The sequence below is a fragment of the Ursus maritimus genome, assembly GCF_017311325.1.
Source record: "Ursus maritimus isolate PB19 chromosome X unlocalized genomic scaffold, ASM1731132v1 scaffold_X1, whole genome shotgun sequence".
NCBI classification, from domain to species: Eukaryota; Metazoa; Chordata; class Mammalia; order Carnivora; family Ursidae; genus Ursus; species Ursus maritimus.
In genome coordinates this window covers 64584881-64602643 of record NW_024423319.1, presented here as the reverse complement: position 1 = coordinate 64602643, position 17763 = coordinate 64584881, and the positions used below count along the sequence as shown (strand labels likewise).

The 17763-nt window shown below is 36.6% G+C and overlaps 1 protein-coding gene across 1 annotated transcript; it reads right to left on the bottom strand.

The window, feature by feature from the left end:
- Nucleotides 1–5300: 5300 nt before the first annotated feature.
- Nucleotides 5301–6149, bottom strand: LOC103675816 (trafficking protein particle complex subunit 13-like). The gene has a single exon (XM_008704948.1). The coding sequence runs from the start codon at nt 6147–6149 to the stop codon at nt 5301–5303; it is 849 nt and encodes a 282-aa protein (XP_008703170.1).
- Nucleotides 6150–17763: the final 11614 nt, after the last annotated feature.

Genomic DNA, 17763 nt, shown 5'->3' with positions numbered 1-17763 from the left:
GAGAAAACTTTTTAAGATTTACTCTATGAATAACTTTGAAGTATATTGTAGAGTGTTAATTATAGTCACCATGTTGTACATTAGATTCCCAGAACTTACATCTTTTTTAATAGGATTGTTTGTTTTCTTGACATTGAGTTGTATAATTTCCTTATATATTTTGAATATTAATCCTGTATCAGATAAGTGGTTTGCAAATATTATCCCCCCATTCTGTATGTTGCCTTCAATTTTATTGCTATTTTCCTTAGCTGTACAGAACCTTTTGATTTTGATGTTATCCCATCTGTTGATGTTCACTTTTCTTGCTTTCTTCATATCCAAAAATCATTGCCAGGACTAATGTCAGGGAGTTTCTTCCCTTTGTTATTTTTACACTAGTTTTAAAGTTTTGGGTGTTAACATTTAAGTCTTCAATCTATTTAGTCTATTTTTTTAAGTTGTGTAATATATGGGTCCAATTTCATTTTTCTGCATCTGGTTACCCAGGTTTTCTAGCAACAGTTTTGAAAGAGATTATTTTTTCTTATTAAGTATTCTTGGAACACTTGTCATATATTAGTTTACTGTATCTGTGTGGGTTTATTTCTGGTTTCTCATTTTTTTATTGTATTATGTGTCTATTCTTATGCCACAATCAAGATTTTTTTCTTGTTTTTCAAGATTATTTTGCCTATATGGGGTCTTTTTTTTTCTAGCAACAGTTTTGAAAGAGATTATTTTTTCTTATTAAGTATTCTTGGAACACTTGTCATATATTAGTTTACTGTATCTGTGTGGGTTTATTTCTGGTTTCTCATTTTTTTATTGTATTATGTGTCTATTCTTATGCCACAATCAAGATTTTTTTCTTGTTTTTCAAGATTATTTTGCCTATATGGGGTCTTTCGTGATTCCATACAAATTTTAAGATTGTTATTTTTTCTATTTCCATGAAAAATGCCACAGGATATGATATTTTAGCAATATTAATTCTTCTGATCCATAAACATGGGATATCTTTCCATTTATTTGTGCGTCTCAATTTGTGGAGGGTTATTATCACAAAAGGACATTGTATGTCATTTTTTTTGCATCTATTGAGATGATCCCATGTTGGGTGCATGAATATTTATAATTGTTGTATTTCTTGTTGGATTGTCCCCTTTATGATTATAAGTGCCCTTCTTTGTCTCTTTTTCCAGTCTTTGTTTTAAAGTATTCGTACTTCAGCCTTCTTTTGACATCCATTTGCATGATAAATATTTCTCCATCCCATCACTTTTGGTCTGCAGTTGTCTTTAGGTCTAAAATGAGACTGTTGTAGGCTACATATAGATGGGTCTTGTTTTTTTAATCCATTCTGATACCCTATGTCTTCAGATTGAAGCATTTAGTCCATTTACATTCAATATAATCATTGGTAGATATTGCCATTTTATTACTTGTTTTGTCATTTCTGGAGATTTTCTCTGATCCTTTCTTGTCTTTGTCTCTTTTGGTCTCTCCTTGCAACTCAAAGTGTCCCCTCTAATATTTCTTAAAGAGCTGGTTTAGTGGTCATGATCTCCCTTAGTTTTGTTTGTCTAGGAAACTCTTTATCTCTCCTATTCTGAATGAGATCCTTGCTGGATAAAATATTCTTGGCTGCAGATTTTTCCCATTCAACACTTTGAATATATCATGCCACTGCCTTCTGACTTGCAAAGTTTCGGTCGAAAAATCTCCAGCTAGCCTTATGGATTTTCCTTTGTAAGTTAAGGTTTTCTTTTGTCTTGCTGCTTTTAAGACTTTTTCTTTATCACTATATTTTGCAAATTTAATTACAATATGTCTTGGTGTTGGCCTGCTTTTATATATTTTGATGAGAGTTCTCTGTACCTCCTGGATCTGAATGTTGGTTTCCTTCCCCAGATTAGGCAAGTTCTCAGCTATTATTTGTTCAAATAAATTTTCTGCCCCTTTTCTTTCTTTCTTCCTTTCTCTCTTCTTCTTCTTCTTCTTCTTCTTCTTCTTCTTCTTCTTCTTCTTCTGGGACTTCTATAATACAAATGCTATCACATTTAACGGAGTCACTGAATTCCATGTCTATTCTTGTTTTGCATAATTATTTTTTTCTCTCTTTTGTTCAGCTTGATTACTTTCCTTTACTCTGTCTTCCAGGTCATTAATTCATTTCTCTGCTTCTTCCAGCCTGATGTTCATTCCATCAAGTGTGTTTCTAATTTCATTTATTGAGCCCTTTATTTCTGCTATGTTATTCCTTACTTCTGTGTTAAGGTTCTCTCTCATGTCTTCCACCCTTTTCTCAAGTCCAGTGAGCATTCTTATGATCGTTACTTTAAATTCTCTATCAGGCATGTTACCTATATCTTTTCTACTTAGATCTCTGTCTGTGGCCTTGGCCTGTTCTTTCATTTGGGATAAATTTCTGTGTTCTCGTTTTTCTAAGCCTCTGTGCATGTTTCTCTTTGTTAGCAAAGTCAACTGTATGTCTGGTTCTTGATGGTAATGGCCTTATGAAGGAGAGGTTCTGTAGTGTCCTGCTGTATAGTGTCCCATTCCCCAGGGCCTGGCACTTCTGAGAGTGTCACCAATGTGTGCTGCATGTGCTCTACTCTTTTGTTCTGGCTGCTTTATCCTTCAGGCCAGTTGTCTGCAACAGGCTCTCTTTGCCTGTTGCGGGCAGTGTTTGGTCTCTGGCCTGAATGTGGCATGTTTTAACTAGGTGTGCTCTGGTCTGCTTGTGAAATGAGAACTATCAACACTGCTGTGAGAAGTGAGGCTCTGCCTTACTACTGTGTTTGGAGATGTGGTGTGAGCAGGTGGTATTCTGTGGCAGGAGGCCTGTTGCACTGGGACTGAGGCAAGCATTAATAAGAGGGTCAGTTCCACCAGAGCATGTGGGGCAGTGCTTGGTGCAAGCAAGTTAGGTAGAAAGTGTTGGTGTTGTGCTGCTCCTGCAGGTGGCCTTGTGCTAATGCTGAGGGGTGGGGTAAAAAAATTGCTCCTGCCAGTTCCTTTGTTCCATGAATGCTACCTCTCTGAGATGCATTCTCAGAAGAGTGAATAACCTTGTCACTGTGTGCTCCAGCTGCTCTTCAGATCACTATTTTCATGCTGTGTGTCCACAGGTTGCCTGATTTCTCTCCAGGAGCAACACAGTTTCATCCAGGCTCTATCACATCCAAGCCCACTGACCTTCAAAATGCCAGGCTTTAAGCCCCACTGGTTGCAAGAACTCACAAAATTCAGCCCCTCTCACTTTCCAAGCCAATTGCTATGGGGATTTGTTTTCCTCATGTGCTCCTCTGTATGCTATCTGTCTCTCACCCTTCTCCACAACCATGGCTCCCTCTCCACCACAGTAGCATGATCTCTTCCTCTCCCAAACTGAGTTTCCACACTTCCTATTTTATTCAATGTGGCTTTTTCTCTATCTTTATTTGTGTAGTTTCTTGTGTCAGTCTTCAGGTCAATTTCTGAGGTATTTAGGATGATTTGATAGCTATCTAGTTGTGTTCATGGGGTGCGGTGAGCCTAGGTTCCTCCTACTCTGCTGCCATCTTTCAACCTTTCCACTTAGACCCTGTTTTTTATCTTGCCTTTTTAGTGTAAAAGTGTGTCCAAGGAGTTCATGGGGTATGTACTTGTGTGTGGTATGTATGTAGTGTGCATACATATGTTTATGTATTTCTGCTTATGTTGATCAGCCAGATATTCAACAGAGAAAAGAATGGGGTCAAATTTAGTAAAAGTATTATTTACACAGGTGGGGTCAGAGAGTCAGAAAAACTGGAGGTAGATCAAACAGTAACCAAAAGCTAATAATACCAGAAAATCCACTACTACTCTTGAGCTTAAAGGAGCAAATGGAGGGAGCTCATAATTTCTGTCATTTCTATGCATAAGGCATTCATGAATTGCTTCCACACTAAGAAATTAATGTTTAAGCATTAAAAGAAAAACAATGTGGGGGCGGGAGTGACTCAAGGAAAATATCATCATTGAAGTATGGATCTTATAATTTCAAAAGTTAATGATTAGCTAATGTCTGAGATTATTTTATTTATTTATTTTTTTATTATTATGTTATGTTAGTCACCATACAGTATATCTTTAGTTTTTGATGTAGTGTTCCATGATTCACTGTTTGCGTATAACACCCAGTGCACCATGCAATATGTGCCCTCCTTAATACCCATCACCGGCCTATCCCAATCCCCTACAACCCTCCCCTCTAAAACCCTGTTTGTTTCCCAGAGTCCATAGACTCTCATGGTACGTTTTCCCCTCTGTTCCCCCCCTTCATTTTTCCCTTCCTTCTTCTAATGTCCTCCCTGATATTCCTTATGTTCTGCAAATAAGTGAAACCATATGATAATTGTCTTTCTCTGCTTGACTTATTTCATTCAGCATAATTTTTTCTAAAGAAAAAAACTGATATGTGAGTAGAAGGATAAGATTTTTAAAAGATAGCAATAATAATTTTTTATTAAACACCTCTTTATCATACCAGCCTTGACCATAATTAGGAGATCTGTGTTTTGTGGGAGACAGAGGTGGGAACAATTCTCTGTTCTTGCACTTACTGAGGTGACCATTTTGGTTCAGAGTTCCAGACATCATCCCTAAATTTGCAAACTTACTAAATCTACTTAAGAAAGGAAGTAGCACGTTTTAAGTGTGTGTGTATAAAAGAAGGCTGATTTTTGGCTTGGAATAAAAAGGAAAAACCATTAGACTATTTGTTAAGCACCAACTGACTAATCCAAGTAGTATTCACAAGGGCTCCTGCAGGGATAACAACTGATGATAACAGTTCATAAAATTTTACCAAGAGCCAGTTCAATGCGTCACAGAAATCCAAGCCCTGATAATTTGGAATACTATTTAAAAGATTGTCTTTTAAAAGTAGCAAATGTCAACATGCTTAAATAATGAGAGTCATCCTGAATTATATTAAGCACTGTCGTTGGTAGTTACTTCTCTATTGACTGAAAAGGAGAGAGGAAAAAAATAAAATAGGGTAAGTTGAAATCTTGACAAGTAAGCTATAATAATCATTTAAATTATCAATATACCACTAAGACTTTATATTTTCAATGCCAGCTTTACTAAAACAAGAAATGTTAGAAAGTATTTAAGATGAAAATCAATAGATTGATCTTTCCAAAATCAATGAATGGTTAATTATCACAGGCATTCACAGTCTCAAAGGAATTAAATGAAAATAATCTGTTTGCTATTAGTTGATCATTTTGATGTTGACAAATGTATGTAAAACTTCTCTAGGGAAGGAATAACACTAGAAATTTTCTTCAGTTTTTCATTTTAACCATGGAAGGTATTACACAGACCTTTGCAAGGTTATTACAGACACACTTTTTTTTGGATTTTTTGTCTGTTATCTGTACGCCAGAAACAACTTGCAGGCCCAGTTTTAAGGACAGTAGTGTCAGGGTGAGGCAGAGAGATGAACTTGGGGGCAGCCTTCCAAGATACCTTCCTGAACTTCCACACCAACGAACAGAATCTGTATCACACATCTTCAAAACCAATTTCATTTTCCTACCACTGCAGTTTGTTATCTTACAGACAACATGAAAAGGCTCTTCTAGAATTACAGTATCTGGGATTTTTTCCAAAGACACCGTCATGTTTCCATAACCTGGAGCCTCTCTTTCAAGCTGGATTGTCTGTAGCATTGCCATTTCACCTAGATTTCTCTTCCACACTATATCCAATTTTCCCATTTCTGTTAGTCCCTTAATGATACCAGCTTTATCTGAAAATTCCTGTTTGAGTTCAAGGTAGTATAAATACTGGCGTCCTTCCATTGACTGCAAAAATGTTCTTGTTCCAAAGGTACACTCGTCTTCACCAGATTGATTGACAGTATTTAATTCTGCCCCAGTGTACATTTCGGGTGGGTTTAATGAAACCTTTGGTATAAAGACAGTTGAAGATGAACTATTCTGAATTTGGACTTCAAGAAATAAGTCACTCGTCTCTGAATTATAAAACTTAGTTTTAACTTCCAATGGTGAGAAGAAAGGAAATAAGCACAGTTTACTAAGAAACATCTTTCCTCCACACTGTGTTGCATAGAAACTGAATCTACAGGTATGACCCTTCCAGTGTCCTTGCTTTGTCATGAATGACATCATTACTACAACAATTGGATGTATGTTCTGCCATGGTAGCCATGGAGACCAAAAGACCTAAAGGCTAAATTCTTGTCTGAAAATCAGTACTTTCATCATGATATTTGCAACTTAATTGCAATCATTGGGAAGTCTCACATAAATGGAATTTTTTCTCTCAAAATGTAGTTCTAAGGATTTATGATAAAGTCAACATTTCTCCCAAACATTGACATTTCTGGTAGGAGGCCACTAGTCCTGGGCTGGTTAGAGAAATTACCAGGTAAGTTGCTATATTCACATGTAACTAGAAAGTTAGTGAATGAACTATGCTTAATAGATAACACCACTTTGAGTGTCATAAAAATCTGTCTGGGTGGATTCCATTCCATTTTGACCACAATTTTGCCTCACTGTTTTATAAAGCACTAGAGTTAGTTTGAGTCAGGTATGGTGAGATGACAGACATGGAGATAACTAATTTTGAATGAAGAGTTTTTTACTTAAAATTCCCAAGAAAATGTGGCATGAGGATGCACTAGGGTTGGTCAGAAGACAGGAGTGAGAGAAACAAATGGTTGTAAGTCTTTATTAGGATTACTGTGGGAAAGACAAAGCAGAGCAAAGTAAGCAGACTAAGGCTGGCTACTTTGAATAATGTCAGCAGGCTCCTGGCTGAAGGAACTCTCCCTAATTTCCTGGTACTTGCCCCTGAGGTGATATTAGGGCAAGGGGATAGTGGGTCAAACTGAGAGCTCCATCGAGGAGGTAGTTGGCTGGTATGGGCTCTAGACTGGTTGGTTTGCATATGACAGCATTGTCACAGAGGAGTCATATGCTATCTAGAGGAATTAGCTTGCCCTGGGAAGGGCAGTCTCTCCCTGGCCAGCAAAGCCCCAAGATTTCAAAACACCATACAACACAGATGATTTTTTTTAATGTGAGTAATATACTCAGTGGATATAGTCCCTGGGGAAAAAAGGTACAAGTAGGCCCAGAACAAATCAAGGACACTGCACAGAGGAAAGGACCTGGCTTCCAAACAACTCCTATAGGAGTCAGGTTTCAACATGAAAAGTAGAACTAGTAGCAATATAGATGATGATCGATAGAGATAGAAATAGATAGATGATATAGATGATTGATAGAAGATAGACAGATAGATAGATAGATAGATAGATAGATAGATAGATAGATAGATAATGGGTAATTATAAGGATTTGGATAACATCATTATTGGGTCTAACACTCCTTGTAATGTTTTCTCTGTATCTGATGCAGGTGTTTGAAGCCTGCAGGGCAGGAAGAAAGGGAAGATCATGAGAAGGTTGGAATCCCATGAACACAAACTGGGAGCCAACAGGAAGAACTGAAACCCATGTCCCTTTTTAGTGCCTCTGAGTTTGGTGGCAATAGTATCCTGTACAAGCCAGACCTCCTTGTCCTGGAGTTATACACACATAACTACTTCAGCTGCTGCTTCATCCTGAATGAAGTCAACAGATAAACAATATCGTCTTTATGTTACAAGATGTCTGCTGCCTTTATTCCATCTACAAAATCTTGGTAGAATCTTCCTTGCGGCCCATCCTAACTAAAAAATACAACACATGGAATTCTAGGAAATGTAGTTCAGCCTAGCAAAGTTGATACATTATAAAATCTATCAATAACTTCCATCCCTGCCACCATGGCCATTTTGCTCATGAGCCCATTGGAAATGGGAGGCATGACTGGCAAAGGAACCTAACTGATATCTACAGAATGGGCCATCTTATCCACCTGGTAGTAAAATCCTTCTCTACTAAAGTTACCCTTCAATAAGCATTCACACAGTACACTAATATCTTCATATTCTGTGCTTATTCGGAGAGTTCTATCCACATTTCTTACCCCCAGACCTCCTCATCTCTGATTTTCCAATTGCATTTCTTCCAAGTTCCAGACCATCCTGTCACACCATTGGCCACAATTTACCAACTGCTATAGACTCCTACCTCTGGCCATTACTCCTTTCAGGTAAAGTGAACAGCAAATCCACTGCATTAATGTCACCACCTTCACTAAGACCTATGCTAAAGCCCCTGTTCTAAATCTCAAGATTCCATTCCTTTCCAATTAATTCTCTAATTTTAACAGAAGAGAACCCATGAACCAATTTGTCTTGTAATTCAGCCGCTCACATGATGACACTCGAATTTCATTTTCAGAAATCACAACCTTGCATTTACAAAAGATAAAGGTTTCCTTCAGGGAAGACATAAAACCTTTCAGGTCGCTTTTGCAGATTAGATTAGATTAGAACTGAAGCTCTCAGCTTTCTCTTTCCTCACTTCTCCAGTGCAGTTAGGAGCAACCAGTCAGCTGCATATATACTCTTCATTTTGACTAGAATATTTCAATGTAGCAAATACTTGGTCACTTAAAGCCATGCCTTCTATAGCTGTCTAATTACAGGTTTCTAAAGTTGACAATTTGATTGACTTTTTACCATTGTTTGACGTAGATTTCCAATGTGGTCTTTATCACTGAAAATAGAGGAATTAGTGCTTCTAAACAGATTAGAGAAACATTTCCAGAAAACCTAGCACCAGCTAAATGATAGTGTCTTTAAGATTCTGTCCCTGTAGTACAACTTTCTTGTAATATCTACTTTATCAACCACATAAATAACAAGTAAGGAGTATATCAATCAGAGATACAGAACATGTAAGGAGTATATAAATATTTATATAAATGGAACCATTGTGCAGTATGAGTTTTCACATACCTAGGGGTACATATGCAGAGAAGTATATAAGCTACTGTAAAACTTTGTTATTAACAGTAACGAATCATTCCCACAATTTATGTACATATTAGTATGTAGAGGCTTATGTGAGCATAGAGAAATGTTTGGAAGGATCCATCTAGGAAGGGAATACAGTAGGGATATAATCATAGTGAGGGAGGTTACAAATAAAATGAGAAAAATCCATCAAGGGTGGAAAAATCATTTATCATTAATATATACATAACAAGACATTTTAAAGAAAAGCCACGAATATGGCTATGGCAGACATCACAGAGGGAAGAAATCTCAGGTGATTATTATATTTGCATCTGTATAGTTTTCCTTATTATCTAATTTTTTTCAAGTTTTTATTTAAATTCCAATTAGTAAACATACATCATAATATTAGTTTCAGGCGTAGAATTCAGCAACTCATCGCCTACATACAACACCCAGCATTCTTCACAAGTGCTTTCCTTAATACCCTGATGGGTATCAACCTGTCCTCCCACCCACCTCTCTTCCAGCAACCCTGTTTGCTCTCCATACTTAAGAGTCTGTTTCCTGGTTTGCCTCTCTTCCCCCCTATGTTCATCTGTTTTATATCTTAAATTCCACATATGAGTGAAATTATATGGTATTTGTCTTTCTCTGCCTGGCATATTTCACTTAACGTAGTACTCTCTAGTTCCATCCACGTCCTTGCAAATGGCAAGATTTCATTCTTTTTGTTACCTGGGTAACATTCCATTATATATGTATATATATATATACCACATCTTCTTTATCCATTTTTCAGTTGATGGGCATTTGGGCTCTTTTCATAATTTGGCTATTGTTGATAATGCTGACATAAACATTGGGGTGCATTTATCCCTTTGAATCAGTATTTTTGTATCCTTTGGGTAAATACCTACTAGTGTCATTGCTGGATCATAGGATAGTTCCATTTTTAACTTTTTGAGGAACTTCCATTCTGTTTTCCATGGTGGCTGCACCAGTTTGCATTCCCACCAACAGTGTAAGAGGGTTCCCCTTTCTCCACATCCTCACCAACATCAACACCTTGTTGTTTCCTGTGTTGTTAATGTTAGCCATTCTGACAGGTGTGAGGTGGTATCTCATTGTAGTTTTGATTTGTATTTCTCTGATGTTGAGTTATGTTGAGCATCTTTTCCTGTGTCTGTTAGCCATGTGTACGTCTTCTTCGGAAACACATCTATTCATGTCTTCTACCCGTTTTTAAACTGGATTATTTGTTTTTTGCATGTTCAGTTTGATAAGTTCTTTATAGATTTTGGATAACAACCCCTTATCAAATATGTCATTTGCAAATATCTTCTCCCATTCCTTAGATTGCCTTTTAGTTTTATTGATTATTTTCTTTGCTGTGCAGAAGCTTTTCTTCTTGATGAAGCCTCAATAATTCATTTTTGCTTTTGTTTCCTTTGCTTCAGGAGATATAGCTAGTAAGAAGTTGCTACAGATGAGGTCAAAAAGGTTGCTGCCTATGTTCTCCTTTAGGATTTTGGTAGCTTCCTGTCTCCCATTTAGGTCTTTCATCCATTTTGAATTTATCTTTGTGTATGGTGTAATAAACTTGGCCCAGTTTCATTCTTTTGCATGTTGCTGTACAGTTTTCCCAACGCCCTTTGTTGAAGATGCTGTCTTTTTTTCCATTGGATATTACTTCCTGCTTTCTTGCAGATTGGTTGATCATATCATTGCGAATCCACGTCTGGGTTTTCTATTCTGTTCCATTGATCCACATATCTGTTTTTGTGCCACTACTATACTGTCTCAATCGTTACAGTTTTGTAGTATAACTTGTGATGCCTGCAGCTTTTTCTTTTGCAAGATTGCTTTGGCTATTTGGAGTCTTTTGCGGTTCCATACACACTTTAGGACTATTTGTGGTAGCTCTGACAAAAATGCTGGTGGTATTTTGATAGGGATTCCATTAAGTGTGTAGATTGCTTTGGGTAGTACAGATATTTTAACAATATATTTTCTTCCAATCCATGAGCTTGGAATGTTTTTCTATTTCTTTGTGTCATCTTCAATATCTTTCATCAGTATTTTATAGTTTTCAGAGTACAGGTCTTTTATTTGTTTGATTAGGTTTATTCCTAGATATTTGATGGTATTTGGTGCAATTGTAAATAGGATGGATTCTTTGATTTCTCCTTCTGCTGCATTATTGGTATACGGAAATTCAACAGATTTTTGTACGTTGATTTTGTATTCTGCAACTTTACTGAATTTGTCTATCAGACCTAGCAATGTTTTGGTGGAGTCTCTTGGGTTTGCTATATAGAAGATCATGTCACGTGCAAATAGTGAAAGTTTGACTTCTTTGCTGATTTGGATGCATTTTATTTCATTTTGTTGTCTAATTGCTTAGATTAGGACTATCACTACTATGTTAAATAACAGTGGTGGGAGTGGACATCCTTGTCTTGTTCTAATGGATGAATTTAAAACAGAGTGGAAATTAAAATGCAGAATGAGAAAAGCAAGTGGCCAGTCAAGAGGTCAGTTTTCTTGTGTCTGTAAGCCACTTGTATGTCTTCATTGGAAAAGTGTCTATTCATATCTTCTGCCCACTTTATGATTTGTTTATTGGTTTCTTGTGTATTGAGTTTGAGAAGTTCTTTGTAGATCTTGGATACCAGTTTTTTTTTTCTGCCTAAATGTTTTTTTTCTTTATAATAATATTTTTTTATTATATTATGTTAGTCACCATACAGTACATCCCTGGTTTTTGATGTAAAGTTAGATGATTCATTAGTTGTGTATAACACCCAGTGCACCATGCAATACGTGCCCTCCTTACTACCCATCACCAGCCTATCCCATTCCCCCATCCCCCTCCCCTCTGAAGCCCTCAGTTTGTTTCTCAGAGTCCATAGTCTCTCATGCTTCATTCCCCCTTCTGATTACCCCCCCTTTCTTTATCCCTTTCTTCTCCTACCGATCTTCCTACATCTTATGTTCCATAAATGAGTGAAACTATATGATAATTGTCTTTCTCTGCTTGACTTATTTCACTTAGCATTATCTCCTCCAGTGCTGTCCATGTTGCAGCAAATGTTGAGAAATCATTCTTTTTGATGGCTGAGTAATATTCCATTGTATATATGGACCACAACTTCTTAATCCAGTCATCTGTTGAAGGGCATCTCGGTTCCTTCCACAATTTAGCTATTGTGGACAATGCTGCTATGAACATTGGGGTGTGTATGGCCCTTCTCTTCACTACGTCTGTACCTTGGGGGTACATACCCAGTAGTGCAATTGCTGGATCATAGGGTAGCTCAATTTTTAACTTTTTAAGGGACCTCCACACTGTTTTCCAAAGTGGCTGTAACAACTTGCATTCCCACCAACAATGTAGGAGGGATCCCCTTTCTCCACATCCTCTCCAACATTTGTTGTTTCCTGCCTTGTCCATTTTTGCCATTCTAACTGGCGTAAGGTGGTATCTCAGTGTGGTTTTGATTTGAATTTCCCTGATGGCTAATGATTTTGAACATTTTTCATGTGTCTTTTAGCCATTTGTATGTCTTCATTGGAAAAGTGTCTGTTTATATCTTCTGCCCATATTTTGATTTGTTTATTTGTTTATTGTGTATTGAGTTTGAGAAGTTCTTTGTAGATCTTGGATACCAGTCTTTTATCTGTAGTGTCTTTGTTGTTATTTTAAAAAGAGGAGTATTTGAGATGTGTGTGTGTGTGTGTGTGTGTGTGTGTGTGTGTGTGTGATGGGATATTACTCATCCATAAAAAAGAATGAATTCTTTTCATTTGTGACAGCATGGACGGACCTAGAGGGTATTATGCTAAATGAAATATGTCAAAGAGAGACAAATAAATGATTTCACTGATGCACGGAATCTAAGAAACAAAACAAATGAAAAAACAAACAGACTCTTAAATACAGAGAATGAAGTTTTGGTTTCCAGATGGGAGGATGGTGGAAGGACGGGTAAAAGAAGTGAAGGGAATTAAGTGGTACAAACTTGCAGGTATAAAATAAGTAATTCGTGGCTGTGAAAGTACAACATAGGAAATATAGTCTATAATATTGTAATAACATTATATGGTCACAGATGGTGAATACATTTACTGTGGTGAGCATTTAATAATGTATAGAATTGTCAAATCACTATGTTTATATACCTCAAAATAATATAACATTTTATGTCAACTATTTTTCAATAATGAATTTTTTAAAAGCATGACCCAAATACATACAGAAGAAATACCCTTTATAGGGTGCCTGGGTGGGTCAATCGGTTAAGCATCTGCTTTCAGCTCAGGTCATGATCCCAGGGTCCTGGATTCAAGCCCCATGTCAGGCTCCCTGCTCAGGGGGAAGCTTGCTTCTCCCTCTCCTTCTGCCCCTCTCCCCTACTCATGCACACTCTCACTCTCCCTCTCAAACAGATAAATAAAATCTTTAAAAAAAGAAATATACTTTATATTTACAGACACATATAGACTGACAGTGAAGTGATTGAAAGAAATATTCCATGCAAATATACACCAAAAGTGAGCAGGAGTTGATATACTTATACCTTACAAAAGAAAATTTAAGTCAAACCTGGCTAGAGATAAAAAGGGACAACATATGAAGGTAAAAGTGTTATTGAACAAAGATATAAAAAATATATATAATTATATATATGTACCAAATAGCAGACCACAAAGATATATTAAGCAAACATTGTCAAAATTGAAGGGACAAAGAGATAATACAGTAATAAAAGACTTCAATACCCTACTTTATTTTTTTCAGTTGTTGTAGATTCTTTTAAATCCTACTTTCAACACCTGCCCATGTGCACTTTGTGGAGTGGCCCCAACTGGCCTGGTTTCTGCAACAGTTGCATGTCCCTGTGGAGGAGGACTGGTTGCCACAGTCTGTGGCACCACACTCCTGCCTGCACACACACACTTTGTAGCGTGGTCTAGGCTGGCCCAGGTCTCCACAGTGACTGTGCATGTCCTATGGAGGAGGACAAACAACACCTTACTAAAAGTGCACATCCCACCCACTACCTTCAAGAGCAAGAGACATAACTGACATTCCTAACACATAGAAATAGATATAGAAAATCAGAAAAATGAGGAGACAGAAGAATATATCACAAATGAAAGGACAAGAGAAATTGACAGCAAGAGACTGATATAAGTAACATGCCATAGAAGATTTAAAATAATGGTCATAAAGATACACACTGGACTTGAGAAACAGTGGAGGACATCAGTAAGATCCTTAAGAGATGAAAATCGTAAAAAGAACCAATCAGTGATAAAGCACACAGCAATGAAATTAAAAATACACTTGATGGAATAAATAGCAAGCTAGGAGAAGAGAAATGAACTAATGAACTAGAAGACACAATAATGGAAAATATTCAAGTTGAACAAATGAAAGTAAAATGAATTATGCAAAATTAGAAAAGACTTAGGGAAATCAGTGACTCCATTATGGAGAGGACCAGATGGCTTCATGGGAGAAGTTCACCATTTAAATAAGATATCTATTCTTCTCAAAATATTACGAAAAAATGGTAGGAAAACTTCCAAATTCATTCCATAACGCCAGTATAACCCTGATACCAAAGTCAGATAAAGACTCCAGAAAAAAACAGAGAACTACAGGCCAATATCTTGGATCAATATAGACAGAAAAATCCTCAACATAATATTAGGAAACTGAATCCAACAATACATTAAAATAACTATTCATCACAATCAAGTGGGATTTATACCCTAGGATGCAAGGGTAGTTCAATATTCTCAAGCCATTCAACATGACACACCACATCAATAACAGAAAGGATAAAAACCATATGATCATTTCAATTGATACAAGAAAAGCATTTGACAAAGTACATTTATTCATGATAAAGACTTTCACCAAAGTGGGTTTGGAGCAAACACATGTCAGCATAATAGTAGTAGTAGTAATAATAATAATAATAATAATAATAATAATAATAATACTCAATTGGGGAAAAATGAGAGCTAAGGTCAGAAACAAGACAAGTATGTCCACTCTTACTACTTTTATTCAACATAATACTGGAAGTCCTATCCACAACAAGCAGACAACAAAAGGAAATCAAAGGCATCAAAATCACTAAGGAAGAAGGAAACCTTTCACTCTTTGTGGATGACATTATAGTTTACACAAAAAATCTGAAATACTCCACCAAAAAATTGCTAGAACTGATACACAAATTCAGTAAGGTCACAGGATACAATATTACTATGCAGAAACCTGTTTTATTTCATTGCACTAACAATGAAGCAGTAGAAAGAGAAATTAAGAAAAAAATACCATTTATGATTGTACCCAAAATAATAAGATAACTAGGAACAAATGTTACTGAGTGGTGAAAAACCATACTCTGAAAACTATAGAACATTTTTGGAAGAAATTCATGAGGACACAAACAAATAGAAAGATATTCCATACTCATGGATGGGAAGAACAAATATTTTTAAAGTATATATACTACCCAAAGCAATCTACACATTTAATGCAATCCCTATCAAAATACCAACAGCATTTTTCACAGAACTAGAACAAACCATCCTAAAATTTATATGGAATCACAAAACCCTGATAGCCAAAGCAATTTTGAAAAAGGAAAGCAAAACTGGGTGCATCACAATTCAGGACTTCAAGTTATATTACAATGTTGTAGTAATCAAAACAGTATGGTACTGGCACAAAAAATAGACACATAGACAAATGTAACAGAATAGAAAACCCAGAAAGGAAACCAGAATTACATGGTCAAATAATCTTCAACAAAGGAGGCAAGAATAACCAATGGGAAAAAAATAGTCTCTTCATAAACGGTATTGGGTAAACTGGTCATCTACATGGAAAAGAATGAAACTGGACCACTTTCTTATACCATACACAAAAATAAACTCAAAATGAATTAAAGACATAAATGTGAGACCTGAAACCATAAAAATCCTAGGGGCTTCTGGATGGCGCAGACGTTAAGCATCTGCCCTCAGCTCAGGGCGTGTTCCCAGCATTCTGGGATCGAGCCCCACATCGGGCTTCTCCGCTAGAAGCCTGCTTCTTCCTCTCCCACTCTCCCTGCTCGTGTTCCCTCTCTTGCTGGCTGTCTCTGTCTCTCTCTCTGTCAAATAAATAAATAAAATCTTAAAAAAAAAATAAAAATCCTAGAAGAGAGCACAGGCAGTAATGGATCTGACATTGGTCATAAGAACTTTTTTTCCTAGTTTGGGCTCCTGAGGGAAGGGAAACGAAAGCAAAAATAAACTACTGGGATTGATTTCATCAAGATAAAACACTTTTGCACAGTGAATGAAACAATCAACAAAACTAAAAGACAACCTACAGAATGGGAAAAAATATTGCAAATGACCTCTCTGATACAGGGTTAGTATCCAAAATGTACAAAGAACTTATAAAACTCAACAGGCAAAAAACAAATAAACTAGTTAAGAAATGGACAGATGACATGAATAGACATTTTCCCCAAAAAGACATACAGATGGCTAACAGATACAGAAAAAGATGCTCAACACTCTTAATCATTAGTGAAATACAAATCAAAACCACAATGAGATATCACCTTACACCTGCCAGAATGGCTAAAATTAAAAAAGACAGGAAATAACAGTGTTGACTAGGATGTGGAGAAAAAGGAACCCTTGTACACTGTTGATAGGAACGTAAATTAGTACACCCTCTGTGGAAAACAATATGGAGATTCTCAAAAAGTTAAAAATAGAAATACCATATGATCCAATAATTCAACTACCGGGTTTTAACCCAAAGAAAACAACACAAATTTGAAAAGGTATAAGCACACCTATATTTATTGAAGCATTATTTACAATAACCAAGGGATGGAAGCAATGTAAGTGTGCCCATCAATGGACAAATGAATAAGGAAAGAGCGACGCACACCCGCACACACATATGCACACCCAGGAATATTATGTATCCAGAAAAAGGGTGAGATTGTGCCATTTATGACAACATGGGTGGATCCAAACGGTATTATGCTAAGAGAAATAAGTCAGACCGAGAAAAACAAATACCATACAATTTCACTCATATGTGGAACCTAAAAAAATAGTAAACTAAAGCTGATTCAGACCTATAAATGGAACTTATGGTTGCCAGAGAAGAGGGGCGTAGTGTGATGGGCAAATTAGTGAAGAAGAGTGAAAGATACAAGCTTGCAGTTAGGGAAGAAATAAGTCATGAGAATAAAAGGTACAGTATAAGGAATATAGCCAATGATAAATTTTTTTAGATTTTATTTAAATTCAAGTGAGTTAACATATACTGTATTTTTACTTTCAGGGTTAGAATTTAGTGACTTATCAGTTGCATATAACACCCAGTGCTCATTACATCAAGTGTCCTCTTTAATGCCCATCACTCAATTGCCCCAACAACCATTCACATCCCCTTCAGCAACTCTCAGTTCGTTCCCTATAGTTAAGACTCTTACGCTTTAACTCCCTCTCTGTTTTTATTTTATTTTATCTTTTCTTCCCTTTCCCTATCTTCATTACTTCTGTTTCTTAAATTCAACATGAGTGATGGCTGAGTAATGTTCCATTGTATATGTATACGACATCTTCTTTATCCATTCATCTGTCAAGGGACATCTGGGCTCTTTCCACAGTTTGGCTATTATGGACACTGCTGTTGTAAACATTGGGGTGCATGTGCCCCTTTGAATCACTACTTTTGTATCCTTTGGATAAATACTTAGTAGTGCATTTGGTGGGTCATAGGGTATTTTTATCTTTTTGAGGAAACTTCATACTCCTCCACAGTGGCCTCAC

Bases quoted from the DNA above. Each gene is read 5' to 3' on its own strand.
- LOC103675816 (XM_008704948.1), bottom strand. From the start codon at position 6,149: ATGATGTCATTCATGACAAAGCAAGGACACTGGAAGGGTCATACCTGT.